Source organism: Ptychodera flava, chromosome 2 (genome assembly GCF_041260155.1).
Source record: "Ptychodera flava strain L36383 chromosome 2, AS_Pfla_20210202, whole genome shotgun sequence".
NCBI classification, from domain to species: domain Eukaryota; kingdom Metazoa; phylum Hemichordata; class Enteropneusta; family Ptychoderidae; genus Ptychodera; species Ptychodera flava.
The window spans coordinates 2,781,352-2,804,017 of NC_091929.1; the positions used below are offsets into that span (position 1 = coordinate 2,781,352).

The window sequence follows — 22,666 nt, forward strand, 5'->3', positions numbered from 1 at the left end:
AAAAAAGGTGATAAAATTGGGCAATGCGGAAGGTATCTGCGTCTTCGGCGCAGTCTGTTTTTAATTTTGTTTGACAAGCTGCAATACATCTTTTCAACTTACAAGTTTTCGTCAAAATGACCATAGACCTCTCTTTCCAGGGTAAAACGAATGAATATACGTATTATTTAAAGTGGAGAGCTTGAGCAACATTCTGACACACTGATGAATAATCGATTACCACGTGTATCGACGACATTACCAATAATCAAGACCGTATGAAAAAATCGATGAATCTTCAAAAAAACCCTGTAATCTCTATCTTTCAGTGGAACGTTTGTCAACACTGTCTAAAACTCACGTGGCATTAACGTTAAAGCTCATTGCTTAGTTTTGAAAATCTACTGCAGACAAGAAAGAGTCAATACACAGTAACAAGGTGGGACATTTTCTTTCCTGTCATAAACTTTAATTTGGTTTTAGACAACAAAGGCAGATTATCACGGAGGCTTTGATCACGGTAGCAAGATTACCATTATGGACATGTAGTTTGTGTCATGTGGTTTGAAAAGCACAGATCGAGAGAAATGTAAAGCCATCAAGGGTGGCAAAACATTCTTCTGAACTGAATTCTGAGCGGATGGGCGAGCATTTTGTTCGCGAACCAGTGGGCGGGATAGACGGATGGGCAATTTGTTATCGTCAATGGGAGGGAAAAAATTATTATTTTCTAAAGCGGGCAAGTAGGAGATATGTGGTTCGTTTGTTTGTGTCAGCAGGAGGACAGTAGAGAGGAACTGTTTCCATTGGCGGGTACTCTGTGTTGTTTTTCAATAGCCATTGTGGAAAGCGGAAACGCATACTTGCAGGGAATCCGATGATGGTCACAATATTTAGTTCTTTGTTATGTGTAGCTATTAAGTGTACAAGCACTTAACGATTGTGGTACCATGGTGTGTCAAATTTGCAGATATCACTTAGCATATTTACACTAACTGCAAGCTATTATGCATAAATAACAAGTATTCTTATCCCTTTTGCATTATTTTAATGTACAAAATATCACCCGCAATAATGTAAACGTTTGAAATCTAGTCTCTGACAAATGTGTGTGTTTGCAGAGCTTGCTCCTCCGGGTTCACCATGGTTGAAGATTTAGATTTAAATTAGAAAATACAGACATTGGAAACATGACATATCGCATGATCCAAATCTCTCTCAAGCTCTTTGACCAAATGGTTGTACGGATCTCTTGCAGGATAATACATTTAGAGGAATTCATGTCTTCAGTCACTTTTGCTTATGTGTCTAAATATTATTAAATGACACCTTGTCATTCTCCGACACGAATTCGTAGAAAATCATGTACTTTCCGTCCACACAAGAACTTATAAGGCAATCTCTGTAAGATATTAACACCAAAATTTATCTGTGTAAGAATTTAAAGTACTCAGACTAGCGACATTGGGTATTCACGGAATGGATCTACTCTCTCACAAATGCTAATAATTCAGTAAACTTCAAGGTTTTATAGAGTAGCTTGATTTGAAAATTTTGAGAAATAAACTGTGAATATATCTGTACCTGCTTTCAAGAGATAAAATTTCAATAAACGCGTATCTGTTAGACTTCTGACATAATTGTTAAGCAGCGAATGTTTTTAACATATTTATACAAGAAAAAAGTAAGTCCATGTGATGAAAATCTCTACAATAATGCATGGAAACAAAAAGGCTGATAGTATGACAAGCTGAGAGTATGACAAACTGTTCTATTTATTACTGGTATAACGAAATTCATAAGTGAACTCGATTATAAATTGAAATTTTGCGAAACTTTCGCATGCCGCTTTTCAGTCATTCACACCATGACAGTTTAAGTGAACGTGAAGTAAACTCTTTGATCGTAACCCACGGTGGTGATAGTGATTAAATGTCACTTATATAGGAAATGTAGAAGTCAATTCTGGTCCAGGTCTATTCTCGGACTGTTCCTATCATGCATCCTAATAGTGTATCCAAATTTAGTTTCAAGTTTTCTCCTCTAACCATTCACAAGGCTACGACCTAAATACCATCGTACAATAGAACTGCAGAATTACGTGTAAATTGAAAAATCATGATCGTAAGGACGCAGGTTACTCTGACATGGGAGGGATTAATCTTTATTATCATACCAGAAAAAGAAATTAAGTTGTTTACAGTCACTAAAAGAGTACCACGGTCGGTGAGCTCAGCATACGTTAACGTAATATTCTTATTGGAAACGCATCACCCGTGATACATCAACCAATCAATCAATCCATCTTTATTATCCCAATTTGGGCAATTAGCATCACGTAGACATGCGTGCACATAATGAATACTTTTAGTTTTCATACGTGAAAGTACAGACTATGATTACCAGCGGCAATGCAGACAACGAGCGTATCTAAGTAGCCAACACATCCACTACAGATTCATCGCTGCTGAACTAGCTCTGTAAGAAATATTCTCCTATTTTGTCCGTCTCTGTCATTTTTAGCAACTACTCCTACTTCTTAAGATGCTGGACAGTAACCTCCTATTGGAAGAGAGAAAAACAAACGAAGTGTAGCGTTTATTTGTAATGTTATATTAAATATTAACAAGAGATGGCAAGAAAAAGAGGGGGTATTAAAATAATTCCCATATTCAAGAGAAAAACTCGGTGCATATTTGTTCAATGGTGAAGCATATCCATCAACGATGAAGATTGAAGCGGTAACCCCCATTCATAGACATGACGTATACTATCTTGTTTGATGGGTTTATAACGATGACTTAAAGTCTTTACTTACGTATTTCACAGATGAAATGTCTGTCTAAATCACAGCAGTCATCGTCCAAGTTGTATCTTGGCGTTCCTCGACCAGATCGCTCCCTGAGGCAAGATAGAATAAAGAAATTTGCTATCATCTGCTTCTATCCAATACCATTGTAGTGAGTAATTTGTCATCCAATGTCCACATCTACCATTCTCGTGTTTAGTTTATTTCATTGAGTAATTGATACTGCCCATCCAATGATCGTGCCGTTTTGTACACACGGTGTACTAAATACATGACCAACTTCTAGTTTTCGCATTATTTGTGGTGTATTGTTAGAAACTTTACCTACCAAAGACGGCAGCAATCTTCGCCTGTATCGGGACACTTGGTCAACTTATTGTTCGGTTCATTATTCTCCCATCCGGCTGTTGCCATGTCAACAGTTTTCCCATCAACCCAGGTAAAGGTTCCTTCCTCTTCTGCATCGCTGCAACCAATCCAGTAGCTATGTCTTACAGGACGTGCAAGGATGTCGGAATTAATGATATGTTCTCTCACTGTATCCCGCATAGCTTTGTCTTGTAAGATTGGTAAATCCGACCCACGTTCGATATCCAAGCCTTTGCAGTATTCACGTGAAGCGTTCCAGTTTAAACTCGGTTCAAGAATGAAAATGAATAAGTCTTGTCCGACACAAAGCCATGGATCTGTAATGAAAGTAGCAGGAACGGGAGGGCCAATCATGAATTTAAAAGCTTTGCTCTCAAAGATGGAGAAATAATAACGCTTGAAGAAGATATAGTATTACCTATCCACAGACATTATTGTTTTACGAACTATTGTTAGCGCCTTTTCGCTCTGTCAAAATCCAGTCCAAGTCATTTGGCCTTAGCACATATAATTTACAACGTGTAACCATTAATAGTGGAGGAAAACCAACCTTCGTTCTTCTGGTATGAATAGCATAGCATAGCATTAATGTAGTTTGACATCGACCATAATTATCGTACATATTTTCAAAGCAGATCTCTCTCAAAACTGCCTCTCTCTCAGCCTTAACTGTACGAAGAAGATTCCAACGAGTAGAACTAACGTTTCATCACATTATTCTACTCTTATTTTCGTCTCATTTGAAGCATGACAATCTATTCTGCTGATAGAAAATCGCCAATCCCACCATCATTTCTATCAGTGTTTGCTCAGCAAGATTTCTGCTCCGGTTCCATGTCCAACTTTCAGGCGCAAGGAACGTAAGACAAATTCTACACCAGAAATTCTTTGATAAGCTAAGTTTTGATGTCTAGGACATTTTCTTAAAAGAATAGTGTTGTGATATGTCACGGCATTACACGTTAGGCTTGAAGGGACAAACTCAACGACTACACGGTCAACATACCAGTACATCAGCAAATAGAAGATTACTAAAAACTCTTCACATGAAATGATGATGTATAACAGCTACAACGTTGTCTCCTTGCCAAATTTCGTTTACCGTGGCCAAATATATAATGGCGATCTTTGTATGGAAAACCGCGTCAAAACTAAAATAGATCAGTATTTTATCACTATTTCTCATATCCTTACCAGGGCTACTGCATTCAACATAACAATCACGATGTTCAACATTTTCTCCGATACAAGAGGTTGGCGATGGTCCAAGACAAACACGCGACCTAACTTGCTGTCCCCTTTGCCGATCACCTAAACACTGCGCAGACTCTGTGACGACACATGAACCCCATTCTTCCCACTCGTCCCATTGTGCAGGTTCTTCAGATATCGTCGAAGTTTCCGCTTCCGTCGGATGTGGACCTGACGTGCTTGTGCCAGAATCTACAACCACTAGAAAGTAGACAAAAACGTGAAAAATCTACAGATATTCAAACCCATTCATTGCTTTAATTTCATTATTCTCTTTCTGGTCGAGTTGTACGGACTGCCTCCTATTTTTTCTCGATTCTTTATTTTGTATATATTAATTTGTCTGTATGTACTCGTTTCCTTGGTCGTATTATAATTGAAGAACGGTTTGTATTGCCCGATTGTTTGTCTACGTTCTAAATCTTCAAAAACTTACCAGTCAAGGAATATACATCAATTGAATCTGTAGTACCAGTACCACTAAAGCATTCATCAGAGACGCCGCCATCTTCGTACAGAGTGTCCGATTCTTGGGTGCTCATGCTGTAGCATTTCCCGCCAAAACGCAGAGCAAATATGTCGTGATTTACACTTAGGGCTGCTGCAGCACATTGCTTGTAAAAATAGAAGAGATGGAAATAAATTAAAACGCTGATTGCAAAAAATGAACGATCCTTGCAACTACAAAAATCACAATGTAGTATTGGAATAAAGAAAGAGGAAAATTACTCGAAAATGTACTATTAGGCGTTCAAAAATATGGGCATATCACATACATGGACGGCGTCAATTCTTTCCCAGTAACTGCCGAGGAGATGAGGGTTTCCAGTATCCTCTAAGGTAGTCAGAAGTTCGCTTTCCCCAATATCCCAGTAACAACCAAGCCAGCTGTAATCTGTGCAACCAAAAATATCGATAACGTGTTTTCTTCCAGCGCTAATTAAAATGTTGAGGAAGAATACTTCGCCCATAGTTCGAACCGGATGACATATCGTTAGCAAACCGGATGATATATCGTTAGCAAACCGGATGATATAACGTTAGCAAACCGGATGACATATCGTTAGCAAACCGGATGATATATTGTTAGCGAACCGGATGACATATCGTTAGCAAACGAAAATATTGAAAGAGACTGCCTCTAAAGTGGTAGTTACTTAGTTACTTATAACATGATTGGAACAAATTTGGGATAATTGGATGGTGAAGTACTGTCGATTTAATCTACAAATGTTATCTCATCTGCTTTTCTTTTTATATTACACACTTGTTTTTATGAGTAATTTGCGATATTGCAACATTCAGCTATATGGCGCCTAATACTTTTGAGAAATTTGAAAAATATGAAAATCCAATTATCCCAAATTAGTTCCAATCGTGTTTTATATATCTTCCCTCCGAACACTAGTTGTTGAGAAAGTAATTAAGTTGATACACGAGTTGATTATGTCATTAAAAGAATTTCGTTAACTGGTAGAGACAGGCCCTGGTGAGGGAGACGTCTATGATGATACATTTAACACAGGAACAAAGTCAGACACTTTGTTCTGACATTTCGTTCGATAGTTATTCTACAACGCTTCTGTCATGAATTGTTGAACAGATTGCAAACCAATTTTCCTAAGAATATCACCTTACCCATGTCTGTTGGACATTTGATGTCCATGCATGTTCTTTTCTCTTTCTCATCGCCCTCACACGGCATACCAGGTGGGTCGATTGTTGGCGGCGGGAAGTCACACGTTCTCTTTCTTACCTGTACACCGCCACCACACGTCACTGGGCATTCTGTCCAATCCGACCAAGGCGCCCAGCCACCATCGACAGTATCTAGCGAGGAAATAATTGCATAAGTCTGTACTTTGACCATGACGTTACAGATATCACACATGTTTTACTCTGTCCTTTCGAATTTTACGATCTCTGTCATCGAATATATGCAAGTTGACCTGCACGTTGTCAAAAAGGAAAGGATGTAGAGAATAGTGTACAACGGTGATTATTGACTTAGCAATCAGTTTTTAACTTTTGTGCATTTTCATCAGTAAATTAGCGCAACCGCATCAATAGCCAATAAAAATGCGTGTTTGTGGATGGTTCAGATGGTTACAGCCGATCGATGCAGTTGGCTAGACTTATGTTCACCATAGGCCATAATCGTTTCGATGAATATTATCTCATTATTGTTCAACTGAGTAATTGACCTGGCGATACAGGATTGTCTTATACTGTTTTCCAGCAAGTGAAGATTGATTCGACTTATCCTTTCACGTGCATCAGTAAAATGGTGAAGACACCAATTATTAATGGCGCCCATATTTGTGGCTGAGGCAATGATATCAGTACGTGTTGGATATGTCAGTTGTGGTATGGTAATTTAACGATTGATTAACGAATGTCATCGGATAACATATATTCTACATCCACGCTAATCTTGTAAATTGCTACGCTATCAAATAAAAGTAAGTGATGATTTACAAATGCTACAATTACACACAAGGTGTGCAGTTGAGTTTTGCAGTTGTAGACTTACAGTTACACTTGTAAAGTCTGTTGACTTCATAGGCGTCTAACATACTCATTCCGTTTCGCTGTCCAAGTTCACCGTGGAATTTCTTTTTGAGAGTAAGCGTTGGGACAGTGTGATCTTTGGCGAAGGCAAATCGGTGATATTGTAACACTGAGTTGTAGTCATAATATGCTCCGTGCGTAATCATTTCCTTGTACACCTTGAAATTTGCACGGTTAGCTAACAGGATAAATGCAATGAGAATGTAACGGGTATAAATTAGTGTCCAAAATACAGTCAGTTTTAGCAATGAAATTTGCACGGTTCGCTAGCAGGATAAATGCAATGAGAATGTAACGGGTACAAGTCCAAAATACAGTCAGTGTTAGCAATGAAATTTGCACGGTTCGCTGGCAGGATAAATGCAATGAGAATGTAACGGGTATAAATTAGTGTCCAAAATACAGTCAGTTTTAGCAATGAAAGGTGAATATTTTCAGCAATGTCTGACTGCACAAACGTGATAGTTAGCTGGAAGAACCGAATGGAAAATTGTATGCCATCTGACCAGCAAGAAGGACATGCACCTACGATTGCAAATATCAGTCGAAGTCATTATTTTGCGGCACATAGTAATATTAAACGAAACAAGACCTATTTAACTTTCTATTCAACGTTTTTAAAAATAATTTTTAGCTTTCAGTAGATTCTTTCTTGAAAGAATCTACTGACTACAATCACCCTAACTATATTTATATCAGACGATATATTACACTACTGGGCCCCGGATTGGCATACAAATGCATATTCAATAAATATAAAATTATGTCAAAGAGGACAAATGTTCATAATTTGTTAAAATAACACTATTTTACAGAGGTATTTTGATGTTGCCAAATAAAAATGGGACAAAATAACATTACAACTGGCTTACATCCTTCAATGTTATCATAGTTGACATACAAAAACTTGCTCCGATCGGGTCGTGATTGTTCATGGAAAAATCCCAAGGCGTGAAGGAATTCGTGGATGGGTGTGCCGACTGACTCGAAACATTCGTCATCTAGGGATAGATATTGAGCTCCGTCAGACAGCAGTCCCAAGTGAGACCAACATCTTGAAAGAGAAACAGAAAATTAAACTCATTAATAGATATTTCTGCGAGTTAACGGGGCAACGTTACTTTCACTTTATCAAATTTATGTGGAAATGAAAACTCCCAGAATACGTCGTACAGAATGGATTGTACTGTCCTAAGACACCCAGAAGATACCAGACTGTTTCAGCTATAAGTTTTACGAGGACATTATCACGTAGAATTCCCGTTCCTTTTTGCGTAAACGTTGACGAGCAAAAAGCGTTGGGCATCGGGTAAACCGCCTGTTAGTATCCATGAAGTAAGCTCAATCTGTTCTTGCCCGGTCGAGATTGCCATGGTATGTGTTATCTACGAAGCTTCATTGTGAATTTTGGTGGAACAACCTTTGTTCGAGAGCAAGTACGCCAAACAAACAGCTAATTTTGGACATAATAGATGTTCAGAATTATGGCAGTGAGTCTTTGGGAGAACTAACAGTGAAAGTTAGGTTTGAAGTACTGCAAAGAATACAGAGAGATTCACATTAGGAAAATAAACTCTTGATCATGGCCAGTGTGTGATTGGGTTACCGAGTGACTGCCAGGATAGGATTATATCAATTGGCAGATTAATGTCGCGTAGTGTCATTCTGAATTGCTCACCCGCCATATTTTGTGATAAGGACATAATTTTCTTCGTCAGAACGTGGAATAAATCGAATGCAAGTCTTTGCTTCAATTTCATCCATGGCTTGAAAGATGATCCTCTTCTGATCACTAACTGAAATTGAAATCAAAATGACAATAACATAGAAACAATCATTTTCGTTATTAGATTGTGACGATGACGGTGATAGTGAAGGTGATGGCGGTATGTGTGGTAGACCTAATAACAATTTAACATCGAAAAAAAACAACAACAGCAACAAACATTGCGGTAAGGAACAATAATGGAAAAATATTGATTATTCGCCGCGAGACATTGTTAGTAGGTAGGTAGGTAGCAGGGCTCGAATTAGCGGTAGTCCCGCGTCCACAGACTAACAACTTTTTCCTGGGGCTACCAAAACCCATGAAATGCAAGTGTGGGCACACGGACTACCAAAGCCCGGGACATGAAATTACTTAGTGGACGACATGTTGATCGCTGTGAGATGACGTCGCTCATACAGTCAACCCAGCTAGACATAAAAAGGCCATACTATGACTTTATTATGCAAATTAAGAGGCGGCAGTGCAGTTGAGTTTTTTTGCGACAAACTTTCAATAAAATATCATTATCTGCATTGATGTACCAGCATGACAGGCTCGGGAAATGATGGCCAATGAAATTTCATTTTCATAGTTACTTAATCACAATGCAACAATCACAAGTAAACACAAAATTATTCAAACTGTAAAGGAAAAACTGTCGGGCCATCCACAAATTACGCTTTTCCGAAATGTACGAGATCATCCCATGATAGTGTACTATCGTGGAGAAATATATACAAAATTGCCTTTTCATAAAAATAAATAAATGACTACAGACTACTTTGCAGACTCGGGGCCATATTCGGGCCTGGTTTTCGCCTTGCTCTGTCTTTGGTAGCTTGTACATGTAGAGGGTCCAAGTGTCTCTCAAGGTGGGCCTGTGCGGGTATTGAACTCTATTCATTCGGCCTGATTTTTCGTGACCATGGATCCAAAGGCTTGGACTCTACCACTGCACCACGATGGTTCAGCCCACCCCCACCCTTGATCATTCACAATTTAACAAATTTTGACAAATTAATGCTTACATTTGATTCCACTATTCCAACCATACGGTATGATGATGGAAAAGTCTTTGATTTATCGCAATTCAAGTTGAACACATTGAGCCTTAGAGAAGTTGTTGCACAAAATGTAATGTATTATTGCTTTCATGAATATATCAGGCGCCTTCTCAACTGCATGTCGGTGTCGGTACTGCAAGACAGTAGACGCCGTTTTGGTCTTCAATGGTAAACATTACAGCAATAGATTGTATTCCTAAATTCGATCAGTGGTATATAGTATCAGCTTTTGAAAACTAGAAATCTAAGCAAAGACCATCTTGCTTGTATCCCCATGCACATTTGGGTACGGTAACCGTGCTCTGTGCAAAAACTGAATCACAACACTGTGGCCCAAAACAAAGTTACCCAGAAAATTATTCACTGTGTAAACATATGTACACTGGAGAACAAAAGGTGCAGGAGGTGCGAAACACAACAAAGGAAGTGTTAAAATGAGCAAAACAACGACAACAAGTGAAACTGCCAACCAGAAAATACAGTAATCTCGCTTGTACCTCTATCTTTGTAGTTTGCAAGAAAGATAAATATAAATCCTTGTATAGACTATATTCTTAGTTCTTAAATTTTCATATCGTTGGTAAATTCAGTTTCTTGTCTTTCCATCCGACCAGTGCAGAAGAACTATCTCTCATCATACAGTCAAACAAGCTGTCTTGATCCCCTTCCCACAGCCTTGCTGAAGAAATGCTTGAATAATTTAATTCCGTACACAAACCGTTAATCGCTCCCTACAGTCTGGAAAAGTACCTTTATTGCGTTATTCAAGTAAGCAATAGCCTAAAAAGCTATCGTATGAGATTTGTTATTTTTCATAAAATAATGGCAAACACTGTCACTCCTCACTTTCAAGTTGCTACTGGAAACTTTGTAATCTAAACATAGAAAGTTTCACAGTACAGAGACTGCTCTACTTAAAGTGACTTAAAAGTTCAAGAAAAGTCGTTGTCATTGCGAACATCAAAAACTGCATATAAGCTCTGCGTAGGTGTGAATAACTCGTGAAACTTTGAGGCGTCACCGTTGTCCACTGCAAATGGTATACCATTCTCCTAAGGCTATGATCTGCAGGTATTGATGTCAAATGACTAGAAAATTCACTTCCTGGATAGAATCATGCAAAATAAATCGTTCATTGTCTAGATATAAATAAAAATATCCTTTACAAAAAGAAACCTCTTCATTCATGCATGGGCTACCAGACCTTGTCGCTGGGCTACCAACTTTAGAAAATGGTAGCCCTATCGGACTACAAGGGAAAAAAGTTAATTTCGAGCCCTGGGTAGGTAAGCAGGCAGGCAGGTAGGTAGGTAAGCAGGTAGGCAGGCAGACAGACAGGCAGGTAGGTAGGTAGGTAGGTAGGTAGGTAGGCAGACAGGCAGGCAGCCAGGTAGGCAGGCAGGTAGGTGGACAGATAGGCAGGCAGATAGGCAGGCAGACAGACAGGCAGGCAGGTAGGTGGGTGGGTGGGTAGGTAGGTAGGCAGACGGGTAGGTCGGTCGGTCGATGATAGATGGATAGATGACACAGTAGGTAGGTGCATGTAGGCAGAGAGGTACGTATATGTAATTTAACATGAGCAGAACAGTATAAATTGATTGATGAGAGCGGCGAGTGTATACTGTACAGTGTTATGTCAGATATTTTGACACACGTACATAGAACCGAGAAACTTAACTTAAAACGTGTCGTAATTATTCTTAAATCCGTAAAAGTCATTTTTAGATACTATTAAACATTAAAAAAACTTTAGATTTACTTACGGAAGTAAATCCACGAATCAAGTTCATAGTAAACCTTTCCTTCTGGCCAAAGTCTGTCTTCTTGCCACGCTGCTCCGCGTCTGAAAGAATATAAGCTTAACAGTAAACTCAACTGTCTGTGTAAAGTCTGTGAGCTTAGGTGTGAACCATTTGAAATCCTAGTCGTGGTCTTGTAGATTGATGGAGTGGTTTTGTTATTTCTCACCTGCTCTCATTTGCATTTTTCAACTTGGTGATTTCTGTCAGCTTTGTGCATTTTCTCGTGATTAATTTTCGAAGTATTTGTTGTAGAAAGTCTCTTATGTTAGGCAATAAGATGGGACAGAAAACGTATTTAAAAAAAAACTGAAAATGAAGTGCTTTAAGGAAGCACATTTGTATTGAAATATAAATGTTAATATTAAAAATACTAGTATCAAGTAAAGGAGTCTGCTAAATTCAGCATTGCCAAATTATAAGATTCCCTTTTCTATAAATAGTGTGATGAATCTGATCAAAGTAGTTACAGGGCAGTTGCTCTATCGAGCTGTCTTTCAAATTCTTTACAAATATTACGAACCAAATAAGACAGTCTCCAACGTGGACGTAAGGATATGTTGAGTGAACTACTATTTGGGTTTGGTAAAATTTAACACAAACATGTAATGCAATCTTTCTTCTCCAAACAGCTGTTGATAACAATGAAGTTAACAGAAAAAGTATTCATTTTTTGTAGACTTCAGAAAAGGATCAGAAAGTGTTTTGAGGAATACTTACTTCTCCAATTGTAAAAATCCTAGTATGAATCCTGGTTTTTTAAATCAATGTACAATGATGAGAAAGGCAAAGTAGAACTCAGCTGATGGTGTTGTTTAAGGATTTCTATTGACCAGCTTTTTTGTCGTATTCGCAAAATCTGCAAACGCCACTGTCTCTTATATCTTAATCCTTTCTACATCTCTGTGTTCGCAGTTTTACTGACACAGTGTCTGTCACCACTTCTGTCATCGTCTTCCTCTCACCAAATCTCTATCTCTATTTCTACCACTTACCTTCGCCTTGTTTCACTCTCTCCGCTTTCTGAAATTTCATTGAAATCAGGATCAAAGGCAATATCGCCTTCAAGCAGTAGGTTTTCTGTTCAAAAAAGTACAAATTTATTGTGAGGCCAATTACATCTCCACTAACTACAAATTTCAGCGATGTCAAAAATCTGAGTCGGGCACCAGTTGTATCAATATGAAGTTGTTGAGAAGGCGATGGTAAGGGTTAATAGACAAAGACGGTTTTCCAAATTGAACATTGAAAATCACGTGAGCAGTTCGGGGTAGTTCGGGGTAGCGTTGGTGTCAGAGTAAGCAAACAAAGCTCGCTCGGGCTCCAAAACCCCTCAAGTCCGTATCCAAAGATCTGTGTCAAATAATCTTCTCTGCGTCCCCTGGGAAAACTCGTTTCACGGGTGTTATCATTCATTTTCTCATCTTGGTTGCACGAATGCTTGCAGAATGGTTGTACGAGTGTATTTGTAGGGTAACTATATGTAGCGCCTTCCAGATCACATAGCTCGAGTGCGATTTGCATAGTTTCTGGCAAACAAGAAGTTAAAGGCTAAAATCTGAAAGAAATTTGATTTTCTGTGTGCTCTTGGCATATTAACATGGCAGCTCCCACGTAGAGGGCTCCCTATGAGAACATTTGTGATAACCTACCTCCTATGGTTTTGTTGGCTTTCTCGATCATAGCGAAGGGACGATGATTCTCCATTTCTTTTTCAGTTTCAATTGCGTCAAGCTCTTCTTGGATTTTTTCCTTGGCGTGTTCATCAGCTGTACAAACAAATCGTGATTTATTTCTCATCTCTGTGTACGCCAAACGGTGATACCCACCTCTATACTATAGTAAAACAATATAATTTGTCTTCCTCTAGTCCCACGGGGAACCTAATAATTATGTCGTTTGTATTCCGGCTTTCAAAATTACGTATCTACATCATCTGTGCGTAAAGTGATGTCATAATCATTAAAAAGCACATCTCTTGTGAACTAAGAATACATTGTTGGAATAAAACGAAGAGCGAGAAATGGCCGTCGTGTGAATGTTAATCAATGTATGACAACGTAACATTGAAAAATGTTATTAGAGAAGATATGGAAATTATTGACACATATTTTGAACTTATCTATTCATAAACATTGATTTAAAAGAAAATTATGAATTTATTACCTAAGTCACTAAAGGCACAAAGATATCGTTGGGTAGCTTCACAATCTGCATATTGCCATAGCAACTTCTCTCTGTTGGCGGATGGTACAGCAAGTACACAGTCATTCTCTTCTGAACTTCCATCCTCAGATTTCCATGGATAGCGTTTGTTTGGTTTGTGCTCGCCTATTTTCCGACCGTCAACCCAGTATGGGGGCGTGTTTTCTGTTAACTCGTGCAATCCAATCCAAATTGTTACACCCCTGTCGATAATGCAATTCGATAAATTGAAAAAAATAATAATGGCTTATCGTTCTGGTGGGGTCTAATGTATCAAACTTACATATAAAACATATGACCATTTCTGATTTGAACGCACAGCGTGTAAAATGGCATGATTTGCGATTACCGTGAACAATGAATTAGAATAAGGAAAACAGCGTCGTACATGAAATGTTGCATCCAGCATACCGTCGCTGGTTTAAAATATATTTAATGGTACCAAGAAAAAATAAATACGCAAAATTGTGTAATTGTCAAGCACAGACTATCCTAATCCAAAATTTACAATATTCACACTACGACAATTTTTATAATGACATCAGTATGTCCCCAGGAGTATATCCCTATGAAATGATGTATATTAAACACCTATTACCTGGTCATGACGGCTATCGCGCCCGTTTATTACCCCGAGGGGCCGCGCGTTACCAGAAACACATGGCCATTCCCCGAGGCCGTAGGAACATTTCTAGTTGCCACTTCCAACTCATTATAATTTTGAAGATCAAAAATATAAAATATATCATCAGTTAAGAGAGAGGCAGTTGTAGGGTGCATATTTGATTACTTGCGCATGTCACGTGTCAACTTCTCTAATAAAATCAAAACATATCAGTTAGACAAAATTGGATACTAGATGAAATTCTCCTCACCCAGTGAAAGAAGTTAAAACCATTATGGACTAGATGAGACGATCGCTCTATTTTATATACACCAGGCTGTCATTGAACATAGACAGTAGAGAGGGAAAGACTGTCTATGCATTGAACAAGCAGCGTTGTCTCAGCATAACACAGTAACTGGAACAGTAGTGATGTAAGCTAATCGTTATGGATCTGAGAAAGTACCTGTGTTTCACATATGTGTACAATAAATACGCAATGCGAAAAATATTTGCTTGTTCAACATTAATTCATTGTTATACTTCCAATCAATAGCACTACTTTTTTTCAAGTCGTCCCTTTTATTCCCAATGTATTTTCAAGCCTCCTTAATGCATCCTCAATATTTCAAAGTCCCTTCAAATCTCCCGTTAAAGAGGTGTTTTGGAACGTAGCATAATGCGTAAAAAGCCATACTATTATAAGATTATGCAGCAAATGTATCGAGACGTATCAGGTATTTACTTCCGCTTTTCAAATCGATCAAACAGTGAGAAGATTCTCTTAAAGCGAAACGAAAGCTCTTTATGTAACTTTCTGAATTTACAGTGAATATTTGATCACGTGACACTGTGATACCTTACCTGTGTATGGCTCCATGCCATCATGGTGGCGGAGGGAAGGGGAATGAGCAGCTTGTATGTTTACCACCATCACAATTTAAATTTGAAGTTATCGTGAATGCATGGATAACTTGGCGGCAGGGATTGGGAAAGTCAAAAGTGACATTTAAAAAAACTGTTACACGGACACTATACACCGGACAACGACAATGTCTTACAAAACACCAAACGTTGTAAGTCATCGATTATATAACGTCTTTTGTCAAGTCAAAACCATCCAGGTTTGGTCTCCGGGAAGCATTGGCGAGCTTCAAAACTGCTTTGAAATAACAGACTGGGACATTTTTAAAACATCTTGGATTGAACCCCAAGAAATGGTTGATACTGTTTCCTGTTATATGAAGTTTTGCGAAAACATTGTGGTAAAAACCAAATCAGTAAGTGTATTCCCGAATAACAAGCCTTGGGTAACAAAAGAAATGAAAATGTTTCTAAATGAAAAGAAAATTAGCATTTCTGCTTAGGCAATAGAAGTAAATATAAGGAAAAAGAAAAGTTATTTAGACTGCAGGCTAGAATTGTGAAATATAAGTACAGAGTGAAAGTTGAAGAAAAATTGAAAACAAATAATTGTAAAGCTGCATGGGATGGGTTGAAAGTTATGATGGGTGAAAAAGCAAAACACTCGCCTCATTCCTTCGTGATCTACTTGCCTTTCCTTATGAATTAAACAAAGTTTATGCCCGTTTTCTTGTAAGGGATTTTACCGTTGATTGTGTAACACTGTGCCAGGGTCTGAAGCCTGTCTCTGATTAGATTGAAATCTCCCAAAGCGATATTGAAGGGAGCTTTTTTAAATTTAACAGTAACAAAGCAGCAGGTCCCGATAAAATTACAGGAAGGGTATTGAAAAATTGTGCCAGATAACTCGTCCCATTTTTCCTACATTTTCCAGATGTTAGTAATTTTCATGTTGTCCCCGTACATGGAAGACATCTACAATTATTCCCGTTCCAAAGAAGCCCAACCCAAAGCAGCTGAATGACTATCATCCCATTGCCTTAACATCAATTCTGTGCAAGTGTATGGAAGGTATTGTGCGGAAGCATTTGCTTTGTAATGTGGCTGATAAGTTAGATCCGTTTCAGTTTGCGTACAAAGCTCATAGAGGGGTTGAAGACGCATCTATCACTCTATTTAATTTACTTTCTCAACATTTAGAATCCGCAAATGCATACATTCGTATTCTTTTTATAGACTTTTCAAGCGCTTTCAACACCATTGAACCATATGTTCTCCTTAGACGTCTTATCAATATGAATGTCAATGCCAACATAATTCTCTGGATCAGTGATTTTCTTAGAGAAAGACCACAACGGGTATGTGTAAATGGCTACATGTCAGAGGAAATTGTACTGAATGTTGGTGCTCCACAAGGTTGCGTGTTATCACCTACTCTATTTTCTATTTACACAGATCACATGAGGTGCAATACTGCAATATCTTGTTTGTTCAAATTTGCTGATGACATGGCTCTTGTTGGGCTACTTAAAAAGGAAGATTATCTTTCAGAATATTTCCATAATGTTGAAATATTAAAGAACTGGTGCATAGATAGCTATTTAGATATTAATATTAGTAAAACAAAGAGCTTGTAATTGGTCGTAAAGTTTGCCCGGTTTTACTCCTGTCACAATCAACGATGAATCTGTTGAAGTCGTTTCATGTTTCAAATACTTAGGTTCATTTCTAGATGAAAAACTCACATTTGATGAAAATACTGACTATATAGCGAAAAAGTCCCAACAAAGATTATACCTTCTCAGGAATCTCAAATCGTTCAATGTGAGTCAAAATATCTTACAAATGATATACAGATCCCTCATTGACAGTGTTTAAACCTATAGTACAATTTTCTGGTATGGTAATTTGACTGTCAGAAACAGAAGTTAGCTTCCTCGTATTGTGAGGATGGCAGAAAAAATTATTGGCTGTCGTCAAAATTCCCTTGTAAACCTTTACCATCTGGCAGTGAAAAGGAAAGCGCATTGTCAACGATTCTGATCACCCTTTTCATGGTTACTTCCAGAAGCTCCCGTCAGGGAGACGTTTTCGGGTTCCTCGTGCAAAGAAAAACTTCTCCAAAAAGTCATTTCTTCCATCAGCAGTTTCAAACTCGATGTAGTTGTTTTAAACCTCCAGTTGGTCCTTTGTTGTTTCCGTCTGTGTTTCAATTTTTGTATCTATGTCGCTACCTTCTGTGTGTTTTTAAGCATTTCAATGTGTAATAGCGTCCCTTTTTATAGAATGTTCTTGCAAGTTGTACTATTCTAATTTGTATATGATGAGCCTGAAGGCAAATTTCTACATTTATTGTGGATAATAAAGTAATTGAATTGAATTGAATTGAATTGGATTGAATTGACTTACATAGAGTATAGCTTATCAACTGCCTTTCTTAGAGAAGTCTTTTCAAGCACAGCAAGATGGCCTCTCATGTCTTTGCATCGAGAACGGGCGTCTTCCCATGATGCAGTGTCCTCAGACACCATAAAACATACCCCATGCACGTCCACATCGCATTTCCTTGCGCATGCCACTGAAACGAATGCACAATGTCAAATTTTAGTGATAAGCATGAGGGAAGGATGAAATCATAGTAACGACACCGATACATTTGCACAATTATCGATACAATGAAGTACAGGCTTTCAGGCGAAATTTTCTGCCTAACATAATTGCCTGAATCGCAGCTTTTACTGAGCTGCAAATATTTCTGCGTCGGTTTCATCATTATATTTAAGAGAAATTATATTTAGTCTCTTTGAATCAACCATGAATTCCGTAGCAGTGCCGTTGCACAACAAAACTGACTTGCATTAGTCCAATGGAGAAGACTGTATTATTTAAAGCGGGCTGTATCTTATTTAGACGGTGTTCTTGATGAATCCTGTGTTAAATTGTTGTGTAAAATGTGTTGGGACACTGGTAAAGAGAAAAAACAGATCAAAGTGGAATGAAAAAGCTCAAACATTAACACCGCCCTCAGGAAGTTTAAGGGAAACGGTGTGTGGTTATACTTACTCAGTATGCATTTTTTGTATATTTTTACATTTTTTGCTCTGCTTCTACAAAAATATTTAACTACGCAGAATTCACTTTGTAAGCATTCGCATTATTGTCGTTGAAAACTGACTTCAGGTTATCAATATCAAATGCAGTTATATATACGGCTAACAAGCTGAATACTGGGTACGAATACTCAACTTTAAGTTCCTCTAACTCCATGTTCTTCCTTAAAGGTATAATAGTTTTAACTTAGAAAACAATTGAGTGAGATTGGAACTATGGCGGTAAATTCAATGGCATACAGCGTGGGTTAGACCATCAAACCAGATACAGAACATAAATGCTACAACAATCAACACTGGTATCAATTCATCCCTCTGAACTAAACACTTCATCAGGAACCTTGTTCTTGTTCCATTACAAAGTGAATTGATTCACCGAAAAATGGCCCTTTCTGTCTCTCCTATGATATATATTTACTCAGCATTTATTATCATAACATTATTAGATATTTTTGTAAAAAAAAAATAACTTGCCGTCTCTGTTTCACGGTCAGGAAAACTTCGCGAACCAAATTTTTGTATAGCCGTGGGTTAAAACAAGCATAGTCAGTTTCCTAACGTAACAAAACAGTTTTTCGGCGACAGTATTTTATAATATGAGAGCCCGAATATCTGTCCCCGCGGTGCATTCTGCGTTAAGTGTGTTTTGGTTCACTCGATGTGTCAACTGAAGACATGAAACTTGCCCTCTGAGCATACTTACCATGCAATGACGTCACTAGCGACAGCAAAACGAAGACATCTGAGTAGAACATTCTCTGAAACGAATCATATACATACAATCTTCATTTTGAGAGAGTACGCGATGCATGCGCCTAAAAATCTAAGTATTTACCTTGAGTCACCGATACAGCAGGCTAAGACAGAACACACACTTTGTACACGACAACAAGTGTCTCAGTAAATTATCAATAGCATTAATACAAGGCGGTATGATGCAGACTTTGTTCAAAGTTTAAAATTTCATGTAGGCAGTCAGTTATTGGCATCACTGCTTCAACACCAATCTTTCACAAACATCATCTTTTCTCTGCAAGAAGTATGGCGTACAGAAAGAATTGCATCTTTTTCTTAGGTCTGAATTCGGTTCATTATCTCGAATTATTCATCATTTATTAACAAATCAGTAAGTGATGTATTCCTTACAACATTTTACCACTCTTTATTATACTATGAACTGTGACATTGTCAGCCTGACGTCATAGCAAACTCGCAAAGCGTCAAAAGTTTTCAACGATTAAACATTATTTGATAGATACACGTCTGCAGGAATAGAATTAAAGAGTATATGATAAAGTTCTCGAGCGTGCCTTTCCCTGATAATTAGCATATTTTGATATGTTTTGTAATATTTTATATTAGAAGTTACTCTCAATTATTAACAATGGTTTTGAACACTGAAGCCAAGGCACTATGAATACCGTCTAACATTTATGGCTTTATGCAAGATATATTAAAATCCGTCGAAGGCCACCGGGAACATAAATGATTACGTCAAAAATCCAAGGTATTTCATAAAAAAAGCTATTGTCACGATGATAGAAATGGGTGAACATCACCCGTCTTCGTCCCTTTCCTTTTCTTAGAACTTTAAAACGTCAAGTTTAGAAAGCTTACCTAATGTTCCATCGGCTGAACAAGATGACTATGCCGGTAATTTGCGGTCTAAAGTCTGTGAGCACAAACAGGCGGTTATCTGACAGATTGCCACAGACTGGCTCGGTTTTATCGACTGAGGGATTAGCAATGAAGAGTTGATTGACGTGGAAATACTCATATCATTATCACTGTGGTGTGTTGTTAGTTCCATTAAGGAAACCAGCAGAACCCTACAGTTCCATTCTAGAATTTCTTGATGTGAAAAAATGGTCATACGGTGATATTGACACTACAAACAATTGAGTGCAAATAGTACTGTCAGTGTGTGTAGTCTGAAAGGTTGCTCTGTCTATACCGACCTCTGCTTTTATGGGAACCTGGTTATCTCTGCAGTTCGTAAGTATACAATATAGTCATACAGCGATACACACTGCGAATTGTACCAACTTCTCCATCGTATACCTAAATGTAATGAAAATGCTTCGAATTGCGAAACTCTATGTGGCGCAGGCAAAGGATGTTCAATATTTGTTTTCAAATTCGACATTTCAATACTATTTGTATAACAAATAGTTCAGTTGAATGAAGAAAGAAATATTCCATCGCCAGGATTAATAACAACACTGGCACGTTTTCCCTCAAAATGATAAGATATTTCGGTGTATCGCAGGGTTATAATGGCTCACATCTGAAATAATCAGGTAGTTGTCTATTCTATGATCGGATACATCTACTGGGATGAATTAAGATAACAAAAGTCATAAAAGTTCCTCTTTGTTAGCAGCGATTTCAATTCTAGTCGCAGTTCCAGTTTCTATCGAACGATTTCAACAAACAGCTAGCAAACAAAACGACTTGAAACCATTCTCTATCCTACTTTATGATGCAATGGTCGGATACTACCTTGGATTGTCAACAAATTGAAAATAGGCTTCTTTATCGAGACCCAAACACCACCCCTGAACGAAAATTCAAAAGTGCAGTGTGTTGATGCCAGACATTGAATACGGTGTTGAAGTTTAAATATAGCTACTTAATTATGCCGAGATGTTACTGAGCATCGTGCTCACGATAATGATATAATGGATTACATTTAACGATAAGCAAACTATTTAGCGTAAAGAAATTGTCAAAGAGTCACAAAAAGTTGCTTTCCCTTTCTGCGTGTTTTTACATTTCTGACTACGCAACTTGTATTTTGTCAGAACGACAAATAAAGATGTAAGTTACACTTGTCGTGTTCGAGATGAAGATGTTTGCGTGTTAAACCCTCGTTATTTCCGACTGCGCCTTCTGTTTTTCGTTTCCATTTCTGTCTGTCTGTCTGTCTGTCTGTCTGTCTGTTTCTCTCTCTCTCTCTCACTCTCTCGCTCATGAAATTTTGATAAAGTTGCTGAATGACGCAACGTCGTGCAATGTAGTCTGTGTGATAAGGCTAAAATAATATTGTGAAGGATGAAAGCAAGCAAATGTTAGGAAAATGGTTAAATTGTTATATTTTACTTCACAGCTTGCCATGCCATCGAAAGTTACACACATCTACAACGGGGTCCAGTGTTTATGAGTGACACGTAAAGCCACGGCTCCACAATAAATTGGATTCTGCTCTTTGCTTAGATTTTGGTTTTCCTTGTCAAAACCTTTTTGCAGTCTATGATCTATCGCAAAAGTGAAGTTTATTGATTCAATTAAAGGGCCAGTAATGCCAACTTTCGATGATTTTTTCATTATTTTTCATTTTATATATAAATTGTTACTTCTTGTTGTACTCCTCAAAGGATGTTGAAACACCCTCTATTCAGTTTGTAAACTTAGCGTCTATATGTATAAAATGCATTGTTAATGTTTACATTTGAATTCTAGTCCGGACCAGAAGCCACTTTTCAACAATAAAAATGCAGTTGCACATATGGGCTGAGTTGACAAACTGAATACTGTGTATATAACATGCTTTGGGGAGTAGAACAAGGAATTATGGTTCACATTCAAAATAAAAATGGTGAAACTGTCATCAACGATAGCATAACCTGCCTTTTAAGCTTTACCCTCCCTGAAATTAACGAATTCTGCCGCGACATCTTGATTCGACAGTCCCCTGAGTTTCAAAATTGTGAACATTTACTGAGCGTCAAACATGTCGGGCTAAACATAGTCCTACAGCGGGGTATGATGGGCTAGGATTTCACTTTGTGTAGGAAACAGTGACTCTGATAGTCACACGGGACAGACATAGCACGAAAGGCATGGGAGTTGAAGCATTGGCGTGCACCAACTTTCCATGAAAGTATGCATGTCAACTTTAATCGGAAGAAAAATGTTGTATTGATGTGCACACTGGAAAAAATCACGCGGAAAAAAATTATGCCTGGGTCACCTGACTGCAATATACACCATGCAGGGAGGAGATTTCAAAGTTACGGGTGGTATGCTGTGTTAGGCCTTTGCTGTGTTTGGGTTTTCAATAGCAGTGGACTCTCTGTGTGAAAAGTAGTTTATGATTATGTACTTTTTAAATATTTTGATGAAATTCGATGTTATCACTGTTGGCGGCCAATCCTGTATCAACCATGTAAATGGACAGGGTTGAGAAATTTTCATCGCTATTAAAATCCTTGAATGAATTTCCAGTCATAATCATAAATACAGAAATAAAGCGCGTTGATAACTGTTTTAA

At 38.0% G+C, this 22,666-nt stretch overlaps 1 protein-coding gene across 2 annotated transcripts; it reads right to left on the bottom strand.

Moving 5' to 3' along the window:
- Positions 1-1,780: 1,780 nt before the first annotated feature.
- LOC139151397 (uncharacterized) lies at positions 1,781-20,108 on the bottom strand. Of its 2 annotated transcripts, XM_070724176.1 has the most exons (17): positions 20,011-20,108; positions 19,097-19,151; positions 17,693-17,861; positions 13,777-14,018; positions 13,263-13,379; positions 12,606-12,690; positions 11,575-11,654; positions 8,658-8,775; positions 7,852-8,033; positions 6,942-7,157; positions 6,047-6,238; positions 5,185-5,303; positions 4,845-5,022; positions 4,352-4,609; positions 3,117-3,474; positions 2,798-2,880; positions 1,781-2,541 (listed from the first exon to the last, which is right to left on the bottom strand). In XM_070724176.1, exons 2-17 carry the CDS (start codon positions 19,146-19,148, stop codon positions 2,519-2,521), a joined length of 2,472 nt encoding a protein of 823 aa, XP_070580277.1. In that variant the 5' UTR covers positions 19,149-19,151; positions 20,011-20,108; the 3' UTR covers positions 1,781-2,518. The 2 variants fall into 2 exon arrangements, with proteins under 2 accessions (XP_070580277.1, XP_070580285.1); XM_070724184.1 differs by lacking the exons at positions 17,693-17,861; positions 19,097-19,151; positions 20,011-20,108 and adding an exon at positions 14,414-15,772.
- Between the last annotated feature and the right edge of the window lie 2,558 nt (positions 20,109-22,666).

Excerpts from the sequence above, each read along its gene's own strand:
- LOC139151397 (XM_070724176.1), bottom strand. The coding sequence starts at position 19,148 with ATGTTCTACTCAGATGTCTTCGTTTTGCTGTCGCTAGTGACGTCATTG. Across the intron at positions 14,019-17,692 it reads GTTGATAAGCTATACTCTAT|GGGTGTAACAATTTGGATTG; the intron begins GTAAGTCAATTC and ends CATTATCGACAG. Across the intron at positions 12,691-13,262 it reads AGCCAACAAAACCATAGGAG|AAAACCTACTGCTTGAAGGC; the intron begins GTAGGTTATCAC and ends TTTTTTGAACAG.